This window comes from Nicotiana attenuata, chromosome 1 (genome assembly GCF_001879085.1).
Source record: "Nicotiana attenuata strain UT chromosome 1, NIATTr2, whole genome shotgun sequence".
NCBI lineage: Eukaryota > Viridiplantae > Streptophyta > Magnoliopsida > Solanales > Solanaceae > Nicotiana > Nicotiana attenuata.
This window is the reverse complement of record NC_031989.1, coordinates 66,658,399-66,679,399: the sequence shown is the minus strand read 5'-3', so window position 1 is coordinate 66,679,399 and position 21,001 is coordinate 66,658,399. Positions and strand designations below refer to the sequence as shown.

The 21,001-nt window shown below is 38.5% G+C and overlaps 2 protein-coding genes across 2 annotated transcripts; both read right to left on the bottom strand.

The window, feature by feature from the left end:
* LOC109228052 lies at positions 345 to 2,078 on the bottom strand. The gene has a single exon (XM_019393237.1). It carries the CDS (start codon positions 1,534 to 1,536, stop codon positions 652 to 654), a length of 885 nt encoding a protein of 294 aa, XP_019248782.1. The 5' UTR covers positions 1,537 to 2,078; the 3' UTR covers positions 345 to 651.
* On the bottom strand, positions 14,265 to 14,606 carry LOC109236910. The gene has a single exon (XM_019403151.1). The coding sequence runs from the start codon at positions 14,604 to 14,606 to the stop codon at positions 14,265 to 14,267; it is 342 nt and encodes a 113-aa protein (XP_019258696.1).

The following is a 21,001-nucleotide window of genomic DNA, read 5'->3' as shown; positions in this document are numbered from 1 at the left end:
CCCATACGGGTCTAAAAAAGCCAACCCAGCCCGGCCCGGCCCACCCGTTTAACACCCTTATACCAAACACACCCTAAAAGAAAAATATCTTTAAGATACCATAAGGTAGTTCGTGGGGGGATTTGTCACAAATAATTACATGTTGGGTTGCACGTAGTGGAATCTCTCCCGCATTAGGAGTAAGACATTATTAACGGTCCCACTATCTGGACTAGTTGTCAAGTCCTTCTCAATACAAGCTTGACAGCTATTCTCCGGTGACTTTTTCCTACTTCCAGAAAGCAGAAAGCAAGAGAAAGACAATTCCACAATTCATATACGAGAGTAAAGTAAAAATATCCATGTGATCCCAAATAAGACCTTTGTTTCTTCTCTGTTTTTGTACTCATACTTTGAATATTAGTCCATACAAGACAGAGGTACAATATAAACAAAGGATAGCAAGGACCATTATCCTATTCATGCCTGACTAATAATCACTAGCTAATAATCACTAATTCACAAAGCCACTAAATTGGGCTAATTCAGAAAAGGATATAGAGACAAATGTAATGATGCAACATTGAAACAAGCTGGGGGAACCAAGAAGAAGAGAAAATAAATTAAAAGGCTAAATATTGAAGCTGTCGAAGTTGAAATGGTTCAAATTGATCAGAAAATGTCGAGAACTTCCAAAATCAAATTGTTGCAGAGAGGACAATTACCCCTTTGAACCCAAAGCTCCCTACAACACAACCTGCAAAATGTATGTCCACATGGTATGAACGCAGCACCCTTATGTCTCACCATACACACACAACAATTGTTATATTCTCCGACGGCACCGACACCGGCGCCGTCGCCGGCGCCGGAAACTCCATTATCATCAACCTCTTCCTCATCATCGTCATCTTCTTCATCTCCATCTCCATCTCCTATCATATAGGCTGACCCATCTCCATCATTCTCTGCTAATAACGCCATTAATGACATCCTCACCGGTTCATCTCCTCCGGCATTTTCCCCTTCACTTTCTTCCTCTTCTGCAGTTTCATTTCTGCTCGAAATTCTTCGCAATATTCTTTGTGACCCAGATGCAGAAATCTCCGGCTGACCGAAATTTTCAACGGGCAGGTCCTCTGGGTAAGTAACATCATCAAGGGGAGGAGGTGATCGAGGGGACAGCCTACGAGACATAACTATCGGATTGTTATTACCCTGTTGAATGGAAATGTTAGAAGTCCATGTGTCGGCAGCACGTTTAAGACGGAGTTTGTTTCTGAAATGTTTCCAAGTTTTTCGGGTTTTTCTGCTGCTGTTAGGATCCTCTTGAATGATATCAAGAAGAGTTCTGTTGGAGGAATGGACAGGGGAAGAAGAAGTAGAACATTCTGGTTTGTTGCTCAACACAGCGCCTAACGTAAGACCTGCTGTAATATTATTGTTGTTTTCTTTGACTCTGAGGAAGTCTCCGAGGTTAGGAGTATCGATTTTATCATTGAACATCAATGTTCTTAGACTACTACTGTTGCCGCTGCCACCAGCGGCGCTTTCCATTCAAATGTTAAAGTTCAGTTAGATAGCAGGCAAAACCAAAAATCAATGAAGAAGTTTAGGCACGGAACTGAAATGGGGAACTTCTTATTTTGGGAATCTAAGGATTGGAAACTTCGTTATAGAGATTCGTGACAAATATCTTGGAGACCGGAAAAAGGAATAAAAAAATGATGAATTTTGAAATGAAAGGAAAATGCCAATGGAAGACACTCAGATCTGTGGAAGTTGAGGCAATTTAGTCAATACTTAGAAAAGGGGAGAAGAGGGAAAGAAGAAAGCGTAGAGGGAAAGACATAGGATTCCTCAGGGGGGAGTGACCCATGGTATCAGAACTCAGATCTGCTGGGTAATTGTACTTGGGTATACAGCTCAATCAATGAAGAAAGAAAAATACGTTAAAAGAACAGACACAGTTCTAAAGAGAGAGAGAGAGAGAGAAAAAGAAAAAAGATAGAGAGAGAAGGGGTTTTGGGGTGGGGGATGAAGCAGAAAAGCTTTTGTGTGGACGTTGTGAAATGAAATCTCACTCTACCTAGAAACTGGCGTAGGCGAGTAATTTGGATTGGAAGGTCCCCCCCCCACCCCCCCCCCCAAACAAATTTATTTCATCTATACAATCCAATTCACAGCTCTTTGGCCATTTTCTACATCACAGGAAAAGTAACATCCAATTTCTCGTTTCACTAGTTGATTAATTTGGTCAATAGGATAATGCTCGGTGATTAGGCTTAGAACGATCATCCTGTCTTTGAATGCAATACTATTTTAATCCTTATCCCACGCCTCAAAGTAGGCCTTGTGATGATTAATTTTTACACAAATCTTCCGATGATTCTATAAATCACATGACGAGAGCTCTAATGAGTTCTCTTTACATTATGTCTTTCAAAATCATCTTGAGCATTTGCATTCTGCACTTAATTATGCCCCTTTGGTGATTGATTTAGTTCAAAATGCTAAATGCCAATGACATAAGAAAAAAAAAAATATACAATCAGATCAATCAAAAGGTGAATATCGAATTCTAATTCTAGTCACTAAGCATTGATTATTAACCTAAAATAAATGGTTAGTAACATACCATAGCAGATTAAGTATATTGATAGGGCAAAAATTTCCTACATTATCAGTGTATAGTCTATATATTTACTTTTTATAACTGTCGCCTTAACATTTATCTTTTCTTCGAAAACTAATAAGTGCTAAATTCACACAGCAAATACAAGTAATACGAGAGGCAAGATGACAATAATACTTGATAAAACTATTTTCAATTAAAGTTGAAAATACAGTATCGGTTTCTATGTTTAGTCCCCTTATTAATATCGCAATGTTAATTATGCTTCAATTGACGTATTTTTCTATGTCAAATCTAATGTGAAACTAAATAACACTACACTGATTAGCACTATATAGTGAAATTATGCTAGATCAATTTGTATAGTATATGAACGATAAGAAGAAATGAAACAGATGAAGAGAGAAGAAGTAGAGAAGAGAGAAGAAGGAGAAGAACGAATGTTCTAGTCTTAGAGAGAGAAATTTTATTACTTCAAAAATTGATTTAAATATGTGTGTGTAGGATATATATATATATAAGCTAACCTTATAACTAATTGAGCTTAACTAGACTAAGTCGGTATTTTTCAGCTTAACTAACTCTAGGATTGATAGTTAATTAACTAATAACCTGACTATGTGAAATTACTAAGTTACCCTCTTTCTTTATGTTACATCTTTCTCTACACCCCCCTCAAGCTAGGTATTGAGAATACATTAAGAACACCTAGCTTGGAAGATAGATATCTATGCTGCGCTTTGTTGAGGCCCTTAGTTAATATATCTGCTGGCTGCTCCTTGGTACACATGTAGGTTGTTTTGATGAGTCCTTGCATGATTTTTTCCCTGATGAAGTGGCAGTCGATTTCAATATGCTTTGTTCTTTCATGATAAACATGATTTGCAGCAATTTGGATTGCTGCTTTGCTGTCACTGAATACTTCAACTGGTAATTTTATTTCAGCTCCTATTTCCTTCAACAGACCAATTAACCAAATAATTTCTGCAACAGTTGTAGCTAGACTTCTGTATTCAGCTTCTGCAGAGCTTCTGGAAACAGTAGTTTGTTTATTGGACTTCCATGATATTAGAGAATCTCCAAGCTTGATTAGATAGCCTGAAACTGATTTTCTTGAAATTGGACAAGCTGCCTGCATCACAGTATGCTGAAATGGTATTGTTTAGCTTGCTTGACAATAGAATACCTTGTCCTGGACTGGCTTTGACATATCTGACAACTCTTAAGGCAGCTTCCATATGTGACTTCTTTGGTTTTTGAAGAAATTGGCTTAGTGTTTGAACACCGAATGAGATATCTGGTCTAGTCATTGTTAAGTATAGCAATTTGCCTATCAATCTTTGATAAGAGTTTAAATCTGCTAGTTCTTCATCTATATAAGTAGTTGAGTTGGTTCTTTTTAGATACTCATCATACTCAGTTGTTGTTAGTTTCATATTTGTATCAATAGGTGTTATAGAAGGTTTGGCAGCTGCTAGACCTGTTTCAGAAATCAATTCCAAAGCATACTTCCTTTGATGCATAAGGATCCCTTGTTCTGATCTAGCAAACTCTATGCCTAGAAAATATTTAAGTTCACCTAGGTCTTTCATTTTGAAGGACTGTTGTAAATGATTTTTTGTCTCCTCTATTAGTTTTAGAGAGTCACCAGTTACCAACATATCATCTACATAGATTAAGACCATTGTAATACCTTCTACTGTTTTCTTAAAGAACAGGGATTGATCATGTTGACTTTGTTGAAATTTAATATTCATTAATGCTTCTGTTAGTTTAGCATTCCATTGTCTAGGGGCTTGTTTTAGGCCATATAGGGATTTAACAAGTCTACATACCTTATTCTCCCCCTGACTTGTAAATCCTTGAGGTAATTGCATATAGATCTCATCTAATAAATCACCCTGTAAAAAGGCATTGTATACATCCATTTGGTGTATATGCCACTGTTTAGTGGCAGCTATAGCTAGGATAGTTCTTACAGTCTTCATCTTAATAACAGGAGAGAAAGTTTCCTGATAGTCTATTCCCTCTTTTTGACTGAAGCCTTTAGCTACTAATCTAGCCTTAAACCTTTCTATTTTCCCAGAAGCTTTGTATTTAATCTTATATATCCATTTACACCCAATATGTGTTTTTCCAGAAGGCAAAGTGACTATATCCCATGTATGATTATTCTGTAAAGCCTCAATTTCTGCTTTCATTGCTTCTATCCATTTAGGATCCTTTACAGCTTCAGAATATAGAGTCGGTTCAGTTATATTTGAAGCTTTTGTTAAGTATGCTTGATATTTATTAGTTAAGTGATCATAGGTTATGTGTTTTGATAAGCCATAGGGTTCATCTTGATGAGCAGTTAAAGACACAAAGTCTTTCATCCATATAGGTGGTTTCTTTCCTCTTTCTGATCTTCTTACATTTATTGTTTGTGAATTTTGATCATTGTGTTGTATAATTGGAGCTTGTTGACTATTATTCTGATTACATTCTACTAGTGTATTATCAGACTGCTGAGTGTTTTCTTGTGTACCTTCAGATATGGTATTATTTGGTTGTTCATATGTATACACATCATTTTCAGAGGCTATAAATTGAATTGGTTGAAGGAGTAAATCTGTTGTGTTAGGATGAACAAATATAGATTTATTATTGTCTTGTTTGTTCTTGAATGGAAATATGTATTCTCTGAATTGCACATCTCTACTTACAAAGAAGGTTTTGTCTATCAGATCATATAGAACATATCCTTTTTGAGTTGTGGCATACCCCATATGTATAGCAGGTTTTGATCTAGGCATTAATTTGATATTTTGATTGACTATTTTTGCATAACACAGACATCCTATAACTTTAAGATGCTGTAAGGAAGGTTTTTTTATTGTACATTCTTTCATATGGGCTTTTATTTTCAATAGTAGAACTAGGCAGTCTATTAATAAGATAAACTGCAGCAAGAACACAATAACCCCAGAATTTCATAGGTATATTAGCTTGAAACCTTATGGCCCTAGTAAGTTCTAGGATATGTCTATGTTTTCTCTCAGCTACTCCATTTTGCTGAGGAGTATAAGGACATGTTTTCTGATGTATCACTCCTAAACTTTTGAAAAAAATTTCACAAGTTGAGTTAACAAGTTCAGTCTCATTATCTGTTCTTACTGTTTTAATCGTTATTCCAAAATAATTTTTGACAAAAGCAAAGAACTGCTGTATAAGTACACAAACATCAGACTTCAATTTCAGTAAGAAAATCCATGTCATTCTAGAAAAATCATCTACAACTGTCAGAAAAAAATTATTTCCATTCACAGTAGGAAATGACCCCATACATCCATGTGAACTAACTCAAAGCTACCAACTGTTTTTATACTACTAATAGGAAAAGGCTGCCTTATTTGCTTTGCACAGGGGCATGTAGTACATAGATCTATTCTAGCAGAAATGTCTGTTGTATTAGTAGGGAATAATTTCTTGAGAATACTAGCAGATACATGTCCAAGCCTTCTATGCCAAAGTTCAATCTCAGTTGGACTAACTTCTTTATTGATTTCTGTCTCCTTACTATTTAGACTAAATGCATTATTTTCTGATATTTTTTGTCTGCTGAGTATGTATAAACCACTGTCTTCTTTACCAATCGCTTTCACCCTCCCACTGAAGAGTTCCTGAAATATACAAAAATCAGGGAAGAAAGCAACTGAGCATTTCAATTCCTTAGTTAGCTTTGAGACAGATAATAGGTTATATTTGAACTGTGGAATGTAAAATACATTAGTTATAGTGTCTTGATCAGTCAATGTACTTGTTCCAATATGTGTGACTTGAGTAGTTTCTCCATTAGGTAGATGCACTTTCTTAGTTTGATTTGTTTGCATTAGAGACACTTTATTTAGTAGTTCTATATCTGCTACCATATAGTTTGTGGCTCCTGTGTCTATTGTCCATTCATGTAAGCTTTTAGAGGCTAAAAGGGCACAGGGAATACCTGCAGCATTAGCTGATGGTGTTGCTGTAGTAGATGCTGCACTTGTATGATCTTTGTTCAGCAATTGCACTATGTGTTCATATTGTTCCTTTGTGAAGGTGCAGTTTCCCATCCAAGGTGTGTTTGTCATTAGATTACAGCCTTGGGAAGTGTTAGCACTCACACCATTATTTGTTAATTGAGAGTTTTGTACACACTTCTCATTCCAATTTCCTCTAGAAGACTGATTTCCCTGTAACTCCATATCAGATAGCACATTGTAAGCATTATGTGTGTTTGTATTCCTTTTTCTTGGTCTATATTCTGGAGGATATCCTATAACTCTGTAGTTGTTTTCTTTAGTGTGTCCCTTCATTTTGCACACATCACAAAATAGATTGAAATTTTTCTTGAATTTCTGATAATTGCCTCCAGTTTTGGTGTACATTGCCATATCAAATTGGTTGATTGCAGAAGTTGGATTAGCTCCTAGTACTCCAGCATTTGCTACTACTGACTTTTGACTCTCATCACTAATCACCATAGCATATGCCTGATTGACTGTGGGCATTGGATTCATGAGTAGAATCTGGCCTCTAGCTTGACTATATGACTCGTTCAGGCCCATTAAGAACCGAAATAGCTTCAGTTTCTACAGATGCACAACATATTCCCTTGACCTTGGGCAATCACACCCAGGTGCAGGGATCAGTGCCTCAAATTCCTCCCACAAATCTTTCAATTTTGAGAAATAAATCGAAACAGAATTTGTTCCTTGACTAAGAGTAGCAATTTCTTTATGCAAATTGTATGATCTTGATCCATCCACCTTGTCAAACCTTTCATGTAAATCATCCCACACAGCTTTTGCACTTGAGGCATACATTATTCCACCAAGTAAACCATTACTCACAGAATTCATTAACCAAGAAAGCACAATTGCGTTAACCCTTTCCCAGTGATTCTATAGATTTTCTGGGAAGTTTTCTTTAGTGCATGTACCATCTACCAACCCCAACTTATTTCTTCCTGATAATGCCATCCTCATAGATCGAAACCACAGTGAATAATTCTCAATTCCAGTTAATTGAAAGGATATTATCTGAATACCACTTCCATCTGAGGGGCTTAGAAATAGAGGATGATTGTAGTCAATTGCATGCAGCCCTCCTTGATTCAAGTTTACAGCAGGAACTACTGGAGGAACTCCGGCTGGTTGTTCATTGGCCGCCATAGACACAAGATTTGAAAGAACAAGAAGCAGAAATCAGAAATCCCTTTGATTTTGCGGAATTAGATGTTGAATCGGAACTCAAGCTTATTGATTAGCTTGACCGCTCTGATACCATGAAATTATGCTAGATCAATTTGTATAGTATATGAACGATAAGAAGAAATGAAACAGAAAAAGAGAGAAGAAGTAGAGAAGAGAGAAGAAGGAGAAGAACGAATGTTCTAGTCTTAGAGAGAGAAATTTAATTACTTCAAAAATTGATTTAAACATGTGTGTGTAGGATATATATATATAAGCTAACCTTATAACTAATTGAGCTTAACTAGACTAAGTCGGTATTATTCAGCTTAACTAACTCTAGGATTGGTAGTTAATTAACTAATAACCTGACTATGTGAAATTACTAAGTTACCCTCTTTCTTTATGTTACATCTTTCTCTACATATAGACTAGACCATGTAATGTCCTTTAAACTGCCACTTTTTCTAATAACTTTAATTAGTCATTTATAAAATCGATACTAGAGTAGATAAATTTCTTGATGTAGGCTAAGGGTATTATTATTACTTGACTACTATATGTAAGTGTCAAGAGGGGACGAACACAACAATGAGCAATTGTACTAAAGCCAATGTAAATTGTACTGGACACGTGTACTGCACTTCAATTGAAGTCCTACAATTTTTCTCCTTTCAATGACACGTGTTTAAATTTTTATACATTTTTGTTCCACTTCGCATCTATTTTCCATCTTCCTCCTCCGTTCTTCGATGTATGGTTCTTTCTAGAGATGCTATGGTTAGCTATGTGAATTTACACGATTCAAGAGTAAAAACTAACAATTGGAAGTAATTTGCATGTAGTTCGTAGAGAGAGAAAGTTAGAGAGAAGGGAGAGAGGAACCCGTTTTATTTCATTGTTTCCGTAATCACTATTGGAGCAATAACCGGCCCTTTTAACAATCTAACTTCCTTTCTTTTCTTATACTACAATTTTATCCCCTAAGTCTTACCAATTACATATAGGTCCCTATCCTTTTAGTGGAGTCTTTTTATCACAAACTCCCCCTCAAGCTGAAGAGTGGAAAACATCAGACACTCCCAGCTTGGACACAAGAATCTGGTGTTGTGCAGTACCTATGGCCTTGGTCATCATGTCTGCAACTTGCTCTTTTGTTGAGATGTGTTCTGGTGCAATTAGTCCACCTTTGATCTTTTCCCTCACAAAATGGCAATCTATTTCTCTGTGTTTAGTTCTTTCATGATAGATTAGATTAGCAGCAATCTGCAAAGCTGCTTTACTATGACAAAATAACTTCACATGTGTTTAAACTTTTATCCCAAGCTCTTTCATCAACCCTGTAAGCCAAACAATTTCAGCTACCACAGCTGCCATGCTCCTGTATTCAGCTTCTGCTTACAGCCTGCTATTTTTTAGATTTCCATGAGATCAAGGAATCTTCCATCTTTACTATGTACTCTGTAACATATCTTCTTGTATTTGGGCAAGCTGCCCAGTTGAATCACAGAAGGCTGTGATTTGTTCCAAGGGTCCCCTTTTCAGCATCACTTCTCTTCCTGGACACCCCTTAATGTATCTTACAACTCTCAATGTTGCCTCTAGGTGGGAATGTTTTGGATGTTGCATAAATTGACTTAGCATCTGAACAACAAAGCATATGTCTGGTCTAGTTATAGTAAGATGTATTAGTTTTCCTATAAGCTTTTGGTATCCAGCTACATCATGTAATTAAGTTTTGGAAGTATGTTTATGTTCTCGCCACGCACGTGTGAAAAATCATCCCACCTTGTCTTGCCACATGGGCAAACCTGATATATATAGACTGCCTTGTCTCGCTACATGTGCAATATTAACAATAACAATAGTACGACAGAAACCTCGTGCATACACTCAAATAATCCGGCCAACAAGACCATATGTTCCATAATCACAACAACTCACATGCCAATAACTGTCATCAAGACATAAAATCACAATCTGCCAACACAATGCACAAGGACGACCAGTAAAGGAAATACAGATGGGCGTTCAACATATAAGCATGAATTCAGCTAACTCAATTTAGCAACAATCTCACAAACGCCCAAATTGGCCAAATTAGGAAATGCAAATTCTAAAACATGATCTCTATTATGGAACATGAACTCAGGTAGTCTTCCAAAAAGGAAACACGTAGTGCAAATATCCCTTAATCAAAACAAGACAATAAGAATAACCTCAAGTCAAATCCAAACATAAATCACACATATGGCCATGTACTCACTTGTCACCTCGTGTACACTCCATTTCACACATATTACAGATAAGCAATTAAGACAAATCCTAAACGGTAAGTCCCCCACATAAGGTTAGGCAAGATACTTACATCACAAGCCCTCAATCAATACTTTAAAAATGCTTTTCCTTTAAAATTCACCTCCGCTCGGCTCAAATCTAACCAAAAATAACTTAAAAATATCCAACAATGCAAGAGAAACCAATCGACTAATAAAGTTAAATAACAAGAATCTATCCTCAAAACTCAAGAATTTAACTTGAAAACTCATTTTTCACAATCTTTTACTTAATGCGCCGAACTGCGCTCGGGTCACCCCAGACCCCAACAAAACGTGCGTACAAGTCCAAAAATACTATACGAACTTACGAGAATCGTCAAAACACCAATATGAGGCCATTTACCAAAAATATTTTTCGTGGTCAACTCTAACTTCATTTTAAGTCAAAAAATTAAATTTTTTTAAAAATCACATAAAAGCTTTTCGAAAAGAGACATAGACCACACACGCAAATGAATAAACATTAAATGAAGCCTGGAGTCGCAGAACACCATCCTCACCGATAGTAACCTCCTTGGCACCACCCTGTAGTACCGTCCCTCTAAGAACTAACAAGTGCGGATCATCAAATTGACGAGCCTTGATCTGCTCGGATAATGAAGACTGAGCGGCGACGCACGACTGGGCTCTGAAATATCCAACCTTACAAATCTATTAGCCAAGGACTGAATGTACAAAAGCTAATGGCCTCTCCCCTGCTTAAATTAATCCCAAACTACCCATACTCTCTGCCTTTCTGCTCAGAGCATCCGCAACTACATTCGCCTTGCCTGGATGATAAAGGATCGTAATATCATAATCCTTTAGTAACTCAAGCTACATGCGCTTCGTCAAATTGATATCCCTCTGGTTGAACAAATGCTGCAAGCTCCGATGATCGGCCTAAACCTCACAGGACACCCCATAAAGATAATACCTCTAGATCTTAAGAGCATGAACAATCGCGGCCAACTCCAAATCATGTACATGGTAATTCTTCACATGGGGCTTCAGTTGACGTGAAGCACATGCAATAACTCGCCCCTCCTACATCATTACACAACCCAAACCAACGCGTGCAGCGTCGCAATACACAATATACATCCCTGAACCGAAAGGCAACACTAACACTGGTGCTGAAGTCAAGGCGGTCTTGAGCTTCTGAAAGCTCGCTCATAATCATCGGACCATCGGAATAGAGCACCCTTTTTGGTCAATCTAGTCAAAGATGGTGCAATAGATGAGAAGCCTTCCACAAACAACCGATAATAACTTGCTAACTCCAAGAAGCTCCTGATCTAACTCGCTGGGGTAGGACGGTAAAGATAGAAATATCTGAATGAGAACTTCAAGGTCTGCGGACGACATTGCATCTACCTCGTAGTCTCACAAAAAGCTATTAACAACTCAAGTCTGAAAATCACCTCGACCAGATGTACCTGGATCTACACACGAAGTGCTGAGTGTAGTATAAGTACAATCGACCCCATGTACTCAATAAGTAACAACACTATTCTTGGGCTGAAAACATTGACGAGCTCTGAAATAAAAGTCAGATGCCAATATCAATAACCAGTAACAATTTAGAATATAAATGGAAAATGAGTAGAGACAGGTAGCTCAAGATTATTATGTTCAACTTGTTCACATTACATGAATTTAAGCATGCTTTCAAGTCTAACGGTTAAAGCCCAACATAGGTAAAGCATTTCATTTATCAATTACCACGAGGAAAGTACATCTATATGCCTACATGTCAAGTATATATGTCAAATCAAAATATCATAGTAGATCCATCAAATATTCACACTTAGCATTGTACGGGTGCCTGACATATCTGCCCATCATCAAGTACGTGTATAAAACACTATACCTGCGCCCATTGTTGGTATGTTAGACTCCAAAGTGGCGGTACTCGCCCAAGTGCTAGTTATAATCATTTAGCCTAATACTAAGCGTTGGTGCACGCGTCACCCTAAAAAAATAGATCTTAGCCCAATATGGGCCTGGCATACGCATCACCTCAGAATCAATACCAAACCAGCTATATGGCCCAAACTCAATCATTTACAGTACAATTCTCAAATAAACACACCTTACAATATTTAGTTTAATTATTTTCATAAGAGGCATTTACAACATGTGAGGAATTAAATAAGAAGCACTGAGGTAGAGATATTGTACACAGATAAAGCATCATGACGGAGAACATGTGTATAATTAAAGCAAATAGCTCAGAAATGGCAAGAGTATCCCTATCAACTCTCAAACGAGTAGCACATAGCCTAGACATGATGTCTAACATGAATTATAATTCAAATAACCGAACAAGTAGGAAAAACACGGAAATAACAAGTTATGATAGTAAAACAATTTCGGTAAGAGGCTAAAAGCGACCTCGAATCATGAAGACGTCGGTGCACGTACACACGCCCATCACCTAGCGTGTACGTCACACCCCAATACCTTTCATAACGTAGTTCTCAAGGTTAAATGCCATCAAATCCAAGTTTAGAAATGTTACTTACCTCAAACGCGCAACTCAATACTCTAACAAGCCCTTGCCTCGCGAATCGGCCTTCGAACGACTCGAATCTAGTTACAAAGAACTCAGTATCAAAAATAATGCCGTAGGAAACAACTTCAAACAATAAAGTTTCGATATTTATCAAAATAGAAAAGCCAATCATGGGCCCGCACTCCGGAACCAGGAAAACTCACAAATTCCAAACACCTATTAAATAACGTGTTCAACCATACCAATTTCAACAAATTTCGATCATGATTCGACCTTCAAATCCTCATATTTCACTGAAGAAGTTTTTACAAAACTCTCACATTTGTTCACTTTAATTCACTACTTAAATGCTAAAACAAAGATGGAATAAGGGAATAATAACAAATCCGAGTCAAAAACACTTACCCCGATCCAAATCTTGAAAATCCCCTCCAAAATCGCCAAAAACCGAGCTCTTTACCTCAAAATGTGATATAACTCTAACCCTCGAAATGGGATTTAAACATTCTACCCAGGTGTTATACATCGTGATCGAGGGACCTACTTCGTGATCGTGAAGAACAAATAACCACTGCCCTAAAAAATAGTCTACGCGAATGCGAAGACACAGTCTCGAATGCGAAGGTCACCGGTCCTGACTCTTCGCGAACGCGTGCACACCTACGCGATCGCGTTACATCACTTGCGATCACGCTAACCTGAGCCTCTCCAAACATCGCGAACGCGATGAACAAATGAACTTTGGTTTCCTCTTCGCGAAAGAGGAAACCAAATGCAATGAAAATTAGCAGTCCAACAATGAAGGGAAATAGTTAGAACCCACCCGCAACACTGCCGAGGCCCCCGGGACCCCCACTAATCGCACCAACCAGTCCCAAAACACAATAAGAACTTGTTCGAAGCCCCAAATCACATAAAACAACACTAAAACCACAAATCACACATCGATTCAAGCCTAATGAACTAGTGAACTCCAAACTTCTAAAACTAATGCTGAATCATATCGAACCACCTTGACCTTAAATTTTGCAGGCAAGTCCCAAATGACACAAAGAACTTATTTCAGCTTCCGGATCCAAAATCCGAATCCGATATTTACAAAGTCAACTCTCGATCAAACCTCTCAACCTTCCAAACCTTCAACTTTTCGACTTCCACCAAAAAAACGTCAAACCAATCTACGGACCTCCAAATCAATATCCGGACATACGCATAGGTCCAAAATCATCATATGAAGCAATCTGAACCATCAAAACTCCATTTCGGAGTCGTCTACACAAAAGTCAAACTCCGATAAACTCTTCCAACTTAAGCTTCCAACCTTAGGACTAAGTGTCCCAGTTCACTAGAAAACATCTCCGGAATCAAATCAACCCCATGGCAAGTCACATAACCAAAAATGAACATAGAAGAAGCAGTAAATAGGGGATCGGGGCCGCAATACACAAAACGATCGGTTGGTTCGTTACATTCTCCCCCTCTTAAGCAAACGGTCATCCTCGAAAGGTTCTAGAATCATACTTGAAGTCTCAAATAGGTGTGTATATGCTCTGCATCTCCCGCTTGTCCTCCCAAGTAGCCTCCTCGACCGGCTGAACTCTTCATTGCACCTTCACTGATGCTATATTCTTTGACCTCCACTTCCGAACTTGCCGGTCAAAAATGGCCACCGGCTCCATATCATAAGTCAAATCCCCATCTAATTGAACCGTATTGAAGTTCAAAACATGTGACGGATCACCATAATACTTCCAGAACATAGAAACATGAACTATTGGGTGAACACCTGATAGACTAGGTGGAAAGGCAAGTCTGTGTGCCACTTCTCCAATCCTCTCAAGCACTTTAAAAAGAATAATATATTGATGGCTCAACTTGTCCTTCTTCCCGAACATCATCACACTCTTCCTGGATGAAACTCCGAGCAAAACTTTCTCACCCATCATATATGCAACATCACGAACCTTTCTATCAGCATAACTCTTCTGTCGTTGTATGAAACCGCTCCTGAATCACCTTTACCTTCTCTAAGGCATCACAGACCAAATAAGTATCCAATAATCTAGCCTCCTCAGGCTCAAACCAACCAACTAGAGAATGACATCTCCTCCTATACAAAGCCTCATAATGAGCCATCTGAATACTCGACTGGAAGTTGTTGCTGTAGGAGAACTCTGCTAATGGAAGAAACTTATCCCATGAACACCCGAAATCCATACCACAGGCGCGTAACATATCCTCTAAGATCTGAATAGTGTACGGACTGCCTGTCCATTTGAGGATGGAATGCTATAATCAACTCAACCCGTCTGCCCAACTCTCGCTTCACTGCTCTCTAAAGTTGTGATATGAACTGCATGCCTAGTTCAGAAATCTCACAGATGTAAATATGAGCCAACCGCTCTGTAGAATAGGAAATCACCACCAGAATGAAGTGTGCAGACTTAGTCACCCGGTCCACAATAACCATACTGCATCATACTTCTTCAACGTACGTGGGAGCCCGACAACAAAATCCATGGTGATATGCTCCCACTTCCAATCCGGTATCTCCAATCTCTGAATCAAACCTCCCGATATCTAATGTTCATACTTCACCTATTCACAATTTAAACACTAAGATACATATGCAATGATATCTTTCTTCATTCTCCGCCACCAATAGTGTTGTTTCAAGTCATGATACATCTTCGTGACACCTGGGTGAATGGAATAGCGCGAGCTGTGAGATTCCTCAAGGATAAAATCGGTCAATCCATCAATATTTAGAACACAAACTCGACCAGTCAGCTGCATAACACCATTATCACCCATCACATCCTCCTTAGCACCACTCCGCTGCACCGTATCCTTCAACACCAACAAGTGAGGATTATCATACTAGTAAGCCTTGATACGCTCTAACAACAATGATTTTGCCACAATACAAGCAATAACACAACTAGGCTCCGACACATCCAATCTCACAAAATGATTAGCCAAGGCCTGAACATCTATGGCTAGTGGCCTCTCTGCTACCGGTAAATATGCCAAACTGCCCATACTCTCCGCCTTCCTACTCAATGCATCAGCCACCACGCTGGCCTTCCCCGGTGATATAATATAGTGATATCATAGTCTTTCAACAGCTCTAACCACCTCTACTGCCGCAAATTAAGGTCTTTCTATTTGAACAGATGCTGGAGACTTCGATGATCGGTATAGACCTCACAATGAACACTGTACAGATAATGCCTCCAAATATTCAATGTGTGAACAATAGCTTCCAACTCTAAGTCATGCATAGGGTAATTCTTCTCATGAACCTACAACTACCGAGACTCGTAAGCAATCACCCTACTATCCTGCATCAACACCACGCCAAGCCTAATACCCAATGCATCGCAATACACTATGTAAGATCCCGAACCTCTAGGTAACACCGACACAGGGGTTGTAGTCAAAGCAGTCTTGAGATTTTGAATTCTCTCCTCACACTCCTTAGACCATCTGAAAGGAGCATCCTTCTAGGTTAATCTGGTCAAATGTGCAGCAATGGATGAGAAACCCTCCATAAAATAACGATAATAACCTGCCAAACCAAGAAAGCTTCGAATCTCAGTAGATGAAGATGGTCTAGGACAACTCTGAACTGCCTCAATCTTCTTTGGATCCACCTTGATCCCCTCACTAGACACCACGTGGCCCAAGAACGCCATCGAATCAAGAATTTAGCATACAACTTCTTCTTCCTCAAAGTCCGGAGTACAATCCTCAGATGATCCTCATGATCCTCCTGGCTGCGAGAGTACACCAAGATGTCGTTAATGAACACGATGACGAACGAATCAAGATATGGCTGGAATACACTGTTCATGAAATGCATGACGATTGCTAGGGCATTAGTTAGCCCGAAAGACATCACTAGGAACTCGTAATGACCATAGGGGGTCCTGAATGTCATCTTCTGAATATCACAATTCCTAATCTTCAGCTGATGATATCCAGACCTCAAATCAATCTTAGAGAATACCCTAGCACCCTAAAGCTGATCAAATAACTTATCAATGCTCGGTAGAGGGTTCCTGTTCTTGACTGTAACTTTGTTTAACTGACGGTAACCAATACACATCCGCCTAGTACCATTCTTCTTCTTCACAAATAGAACGAGAGCACCCCAAGGCAACACATTAGGCCTGATGAAGCTCTTATCAAGCAACTCCTGAAGTTGTTCCTTTAATTCCTTTAACTCCGTTGGTGCCATAAGATATGGTGGATTAGAAATGGGCTGAGTGCCCAGCACTAAGTAAATGCCAAAATCGATGTCCCGATTCGGCGGCATGCCCGACAGATCTGCTGGGGAATACAGTTAGGAAATTTCTCACTAATGGAACACAACGGTAGGAGTATCAGCACCAACATCCCTCACGAAGGCCAAATATGCTAAATATCCCTTCTCAACAATCCGTCAATCCTTCAAATGTAAAATCACTCTATTGGGAACATAATCCAAAGAACTTTTCCACCCCAACCTCGGCACCCCCGACATCACCAACGTAATAGTCTTAGCGTGACAATCCAAAATAGCATGACACGGTGACAGTCAATCCATGCCTAAAATCATGTCAAAATAAACTATGCTAATTAGTAAAAGATCAACTCTCATCTCTAATCCCCCAATAGTCACCACACATGATTGATATATTGGGTCCACAATAATAGAATTACCTACCGACGTAGATACTTGAACATGTGTAACTAAAGAATCACGGGACATATCCAAATAATGAGCAAAGTATGATGATATATATGAATAAGTGGAACTAGGATAAAATAATACCGAAGCATCCCCATGGAATACTGAAACTATAACTGTGATCACTGTGTTTGTACCAATTGCCTCTGGCCTAGCGAAAAAGCATAGCATCGAGCCTGACCACCACCTGTATGACCTCCCCCTCTAGGGCAACCTTGACCCGTACGACCTCCACCCCGAGCTGGTTCTGCGGGTGGTATAGCAACTGGTTCAGGGGTCATAGACTGGGCTCCCTACTGCACTCGAAATCTAGGTTAAAACCTCCTGAAGTCCAGGGATAACAATGGGCACTACGGGTGCCTGAGTTGGTCCCACTGGCTCAACAACATCTGGTACTTGCTCTTCAGCTGGAGCAACTGGTGGATCCAAAGGTGGTGCTCTAACTGTAGTGCGAGCCACACCTCGGCCTCTACCGCGGCCTCAGCCTCTCGCGGCCCTAACTGGTGGTACTGGTGGGCGTCCCCCTGATCCGGTTGCACGTGTCCTCACCATCTGTGAGAAAATATAACAGTCAAGTTTCAAACTTCAGAAATAACAAATTCGCACGATAAGAATGCAAGAAAATGAAGTTTCATAATAGTTCGGTAGCCTCTCGAAGATAAGTACAGACGTCTCCTTACCGATCCGTAATACTCTACTAAACTTGCTAATGACTCGTGAGACCTAAACAACCTAGTGCTCTAATACCAACTTGTCATGACCAAAATCTACTGATCGTGATGGTACCTAACTCCAACCTTCTAGGTAATCCAATAGTCACGTGATAACAATAAAATAGAATAAACATGGTTTAATAACTCAGCAACACAAAAATATCATGAAATATATGAGAATACAACCATAATACTACTACAAACATTCCCAAAATCTAGTGTCAACGAGTACACGAGCACTACTAAATAACAAGATACAAGCAAAATCTTGTAATACAACTATTTGAATCATCGGACAGTAAAGATAGAAATATCTTAAAGAGAATTTCAAGATCTGCGAATGACATAACAACTACCTCGTAGTCTCCAAAAAATCTAACAACAACTCAAGTCTGAAAATCATCTCGATCGGATATACGTGGATCTTCACATGAAGTGTAGAGTGTAGTATGAGTACAACCGACCCCATGTACTCAATAAGTAACAATACTAACCTTGAGATGAAAACAATGACGAGCTTAGAAAAAAGTCTGAAGCCAACATCAATAACCAGTAACAGTTTAGAATATAAAGGGAAAACCAGTAAACATGGGTAGCTCAAGAATATTATGTTCAACTTGTTCATATTACAGGAAATTAGGCATGCTTTCAAGTATAACGGTCAAAGCCCAACACAGGTAAAATATTTCATTTATCAATTAGCATGAGGAAAGTACATCTCTATGCCTACTTGTCAAGTATACATGTCAAACCAAAATATCACTGTGGATCCATCAAAATTTTAACACTTAGCATTGTACGGGTGCCTGGCATATCTGCCCATCATTAAGTACGTGTAAAAACACGATTTTGCCCATGTGCTAATCATAGTCATTTAGCCCAATAGTAAGGCCTGGTGTACGCATCCCCATAACAATAGTACTTAGCCCAATATGGGCCTGGCATATGCGTCACCTCAGAATCAATAGCAAACCGGCATGGCCCAAACTCAGTCATTTACCGCTGAATTCTCAGATAAACACATCTCATAATATTTAGTGTTACACATAAGAGGCATATACAATACGTAAGGAATCAAATAAGCAGCACTGATATGGAGATATTGTACACGGATATGGCATCTGACTAAGAACATGTCTATAATTAAGGCAAATAGTTCAGAAATGGCAAGAGTAGCCCTATCAAATCTCAAACGAGTAGCACGTAGCCTATACATGATGTCTAATATGAATTATAGTTCAAATAACCAAACAAGTAGGTAAAACATGGATATAACAAGGTATGATAGTTAGACAAGTTCGGTACTAGGCTAAAAGCGACATCGAATCATGAACATGTCGGTGCACGTACACACGCCCGTCACGTAGCGCGTACGTCACACCCCAATACCTCTCATAATGTAGTTCTCAAGGTTAAATATCCTCAAATTCAACTTTAGAAATGTTACTTACCTCAAACGCACAACTCAATACTCTAACAAGCTAACTAAGTTGTAAATGGTTCTTCGTTTTATTTTCTCTAGACATAAGAAGTTTATTCTCTATCTTATTATGTGGATTCCTTTTTATTTGGAACAATTTATTTGCGTAGGGTATATTCCTAAAATCTCTTTGTATTATTTGGAAATAATTTTAGCCATTCTTTAAAATCAATATTCTTACATAATTTTTTGTCAAGTTGTTTGAGTTGGAAGGCTAGTGTTATTTTGTATATGTATTTTCAGCTTGTTTGCAATAATACTTTATCATATACATTTTTCGATAACCTTTTTCAATATTCTTATTTGTCAAACCAATCTTTCAAAATCATTAGTTAATCATACTATATGTTCAAAGATAATTCTTTCCCTTTTTGATCCATTATTTTAAAAGTCTTCCTTGTAGTTTATCCAGTGAATTAAAACGATTGACCTTGAAATCTAATAAAATCTTTTCGACTATGTTCTTTTGATTAAAATTCATTTAGTTAATTTATAAATGCTTTACTTTTTATTACATATTCTTTATATTTTATCAAGTCATCAAAAAATATAATTTTCATATACTTCAATCACACCTTTTTTACGTGTTCTATTATGCATAGATGCTTATATTCTTTAACATATCATGCTCATGTTTAATCAGTTTTCTTTTAAACTTTTTACAATTCTTTGCGAATATTAAATTAATCATTTTTTTTCCTAATCCCTCATTTATTTGATCGAGTCTACCAGAATCACATTTTGTGGATCTCGAGGTATGCCTAACCCCTTTCCCTTAAGATTACTTGAACTCTTACCTAGTATCTCAACATTTTGGCAGACCATAATCAAAGTGTACGTTACATAGTGTAATATAGGTGTCCTAGTGTACGTTAAATACTAGGTTGCGACTTTCAGCTCTAATTAACCTTGTAGAGTACCATAAGTGAGGGAATTAAGGTGGATCCGAAAAAGATTGAGGCAGATCAGAGTTGGCCCCGACCTTCTACCCCTACTGAGATTTGGAGTTTTCTAGGTCTGGCTGGGTATTATCACCATTTCGTGGAGGTTTTTTTTTCCATCGTAAATCCTTTGACTAGATTGACCCAGATGGGTGCCCTATTCAGGTAGTCTGACGAGTGCGAGGAGAGCTTTCAGAAGCTCAGACTCCCTTGGCTAAAGCTCCAGTTCCAGTTTTACCTTCAACATCGGGTTCTTATACAGTCTATTGTGATACTTAACGTATTGGCACTGGGTATGTGTTGATGCATGAGGGTAGAGTGATTGATTATTCTTTGCCTCAGTTGAAGCCCCATGAGATGAGCTACCCTATGCACGATTTGGAGTTGGCAGCCATTGGTCACGCACTGGAGATTTGGAGGTACTATTTCTAAGACATGTCTTGTGAGGTGTTCACATATCACAAGAGTC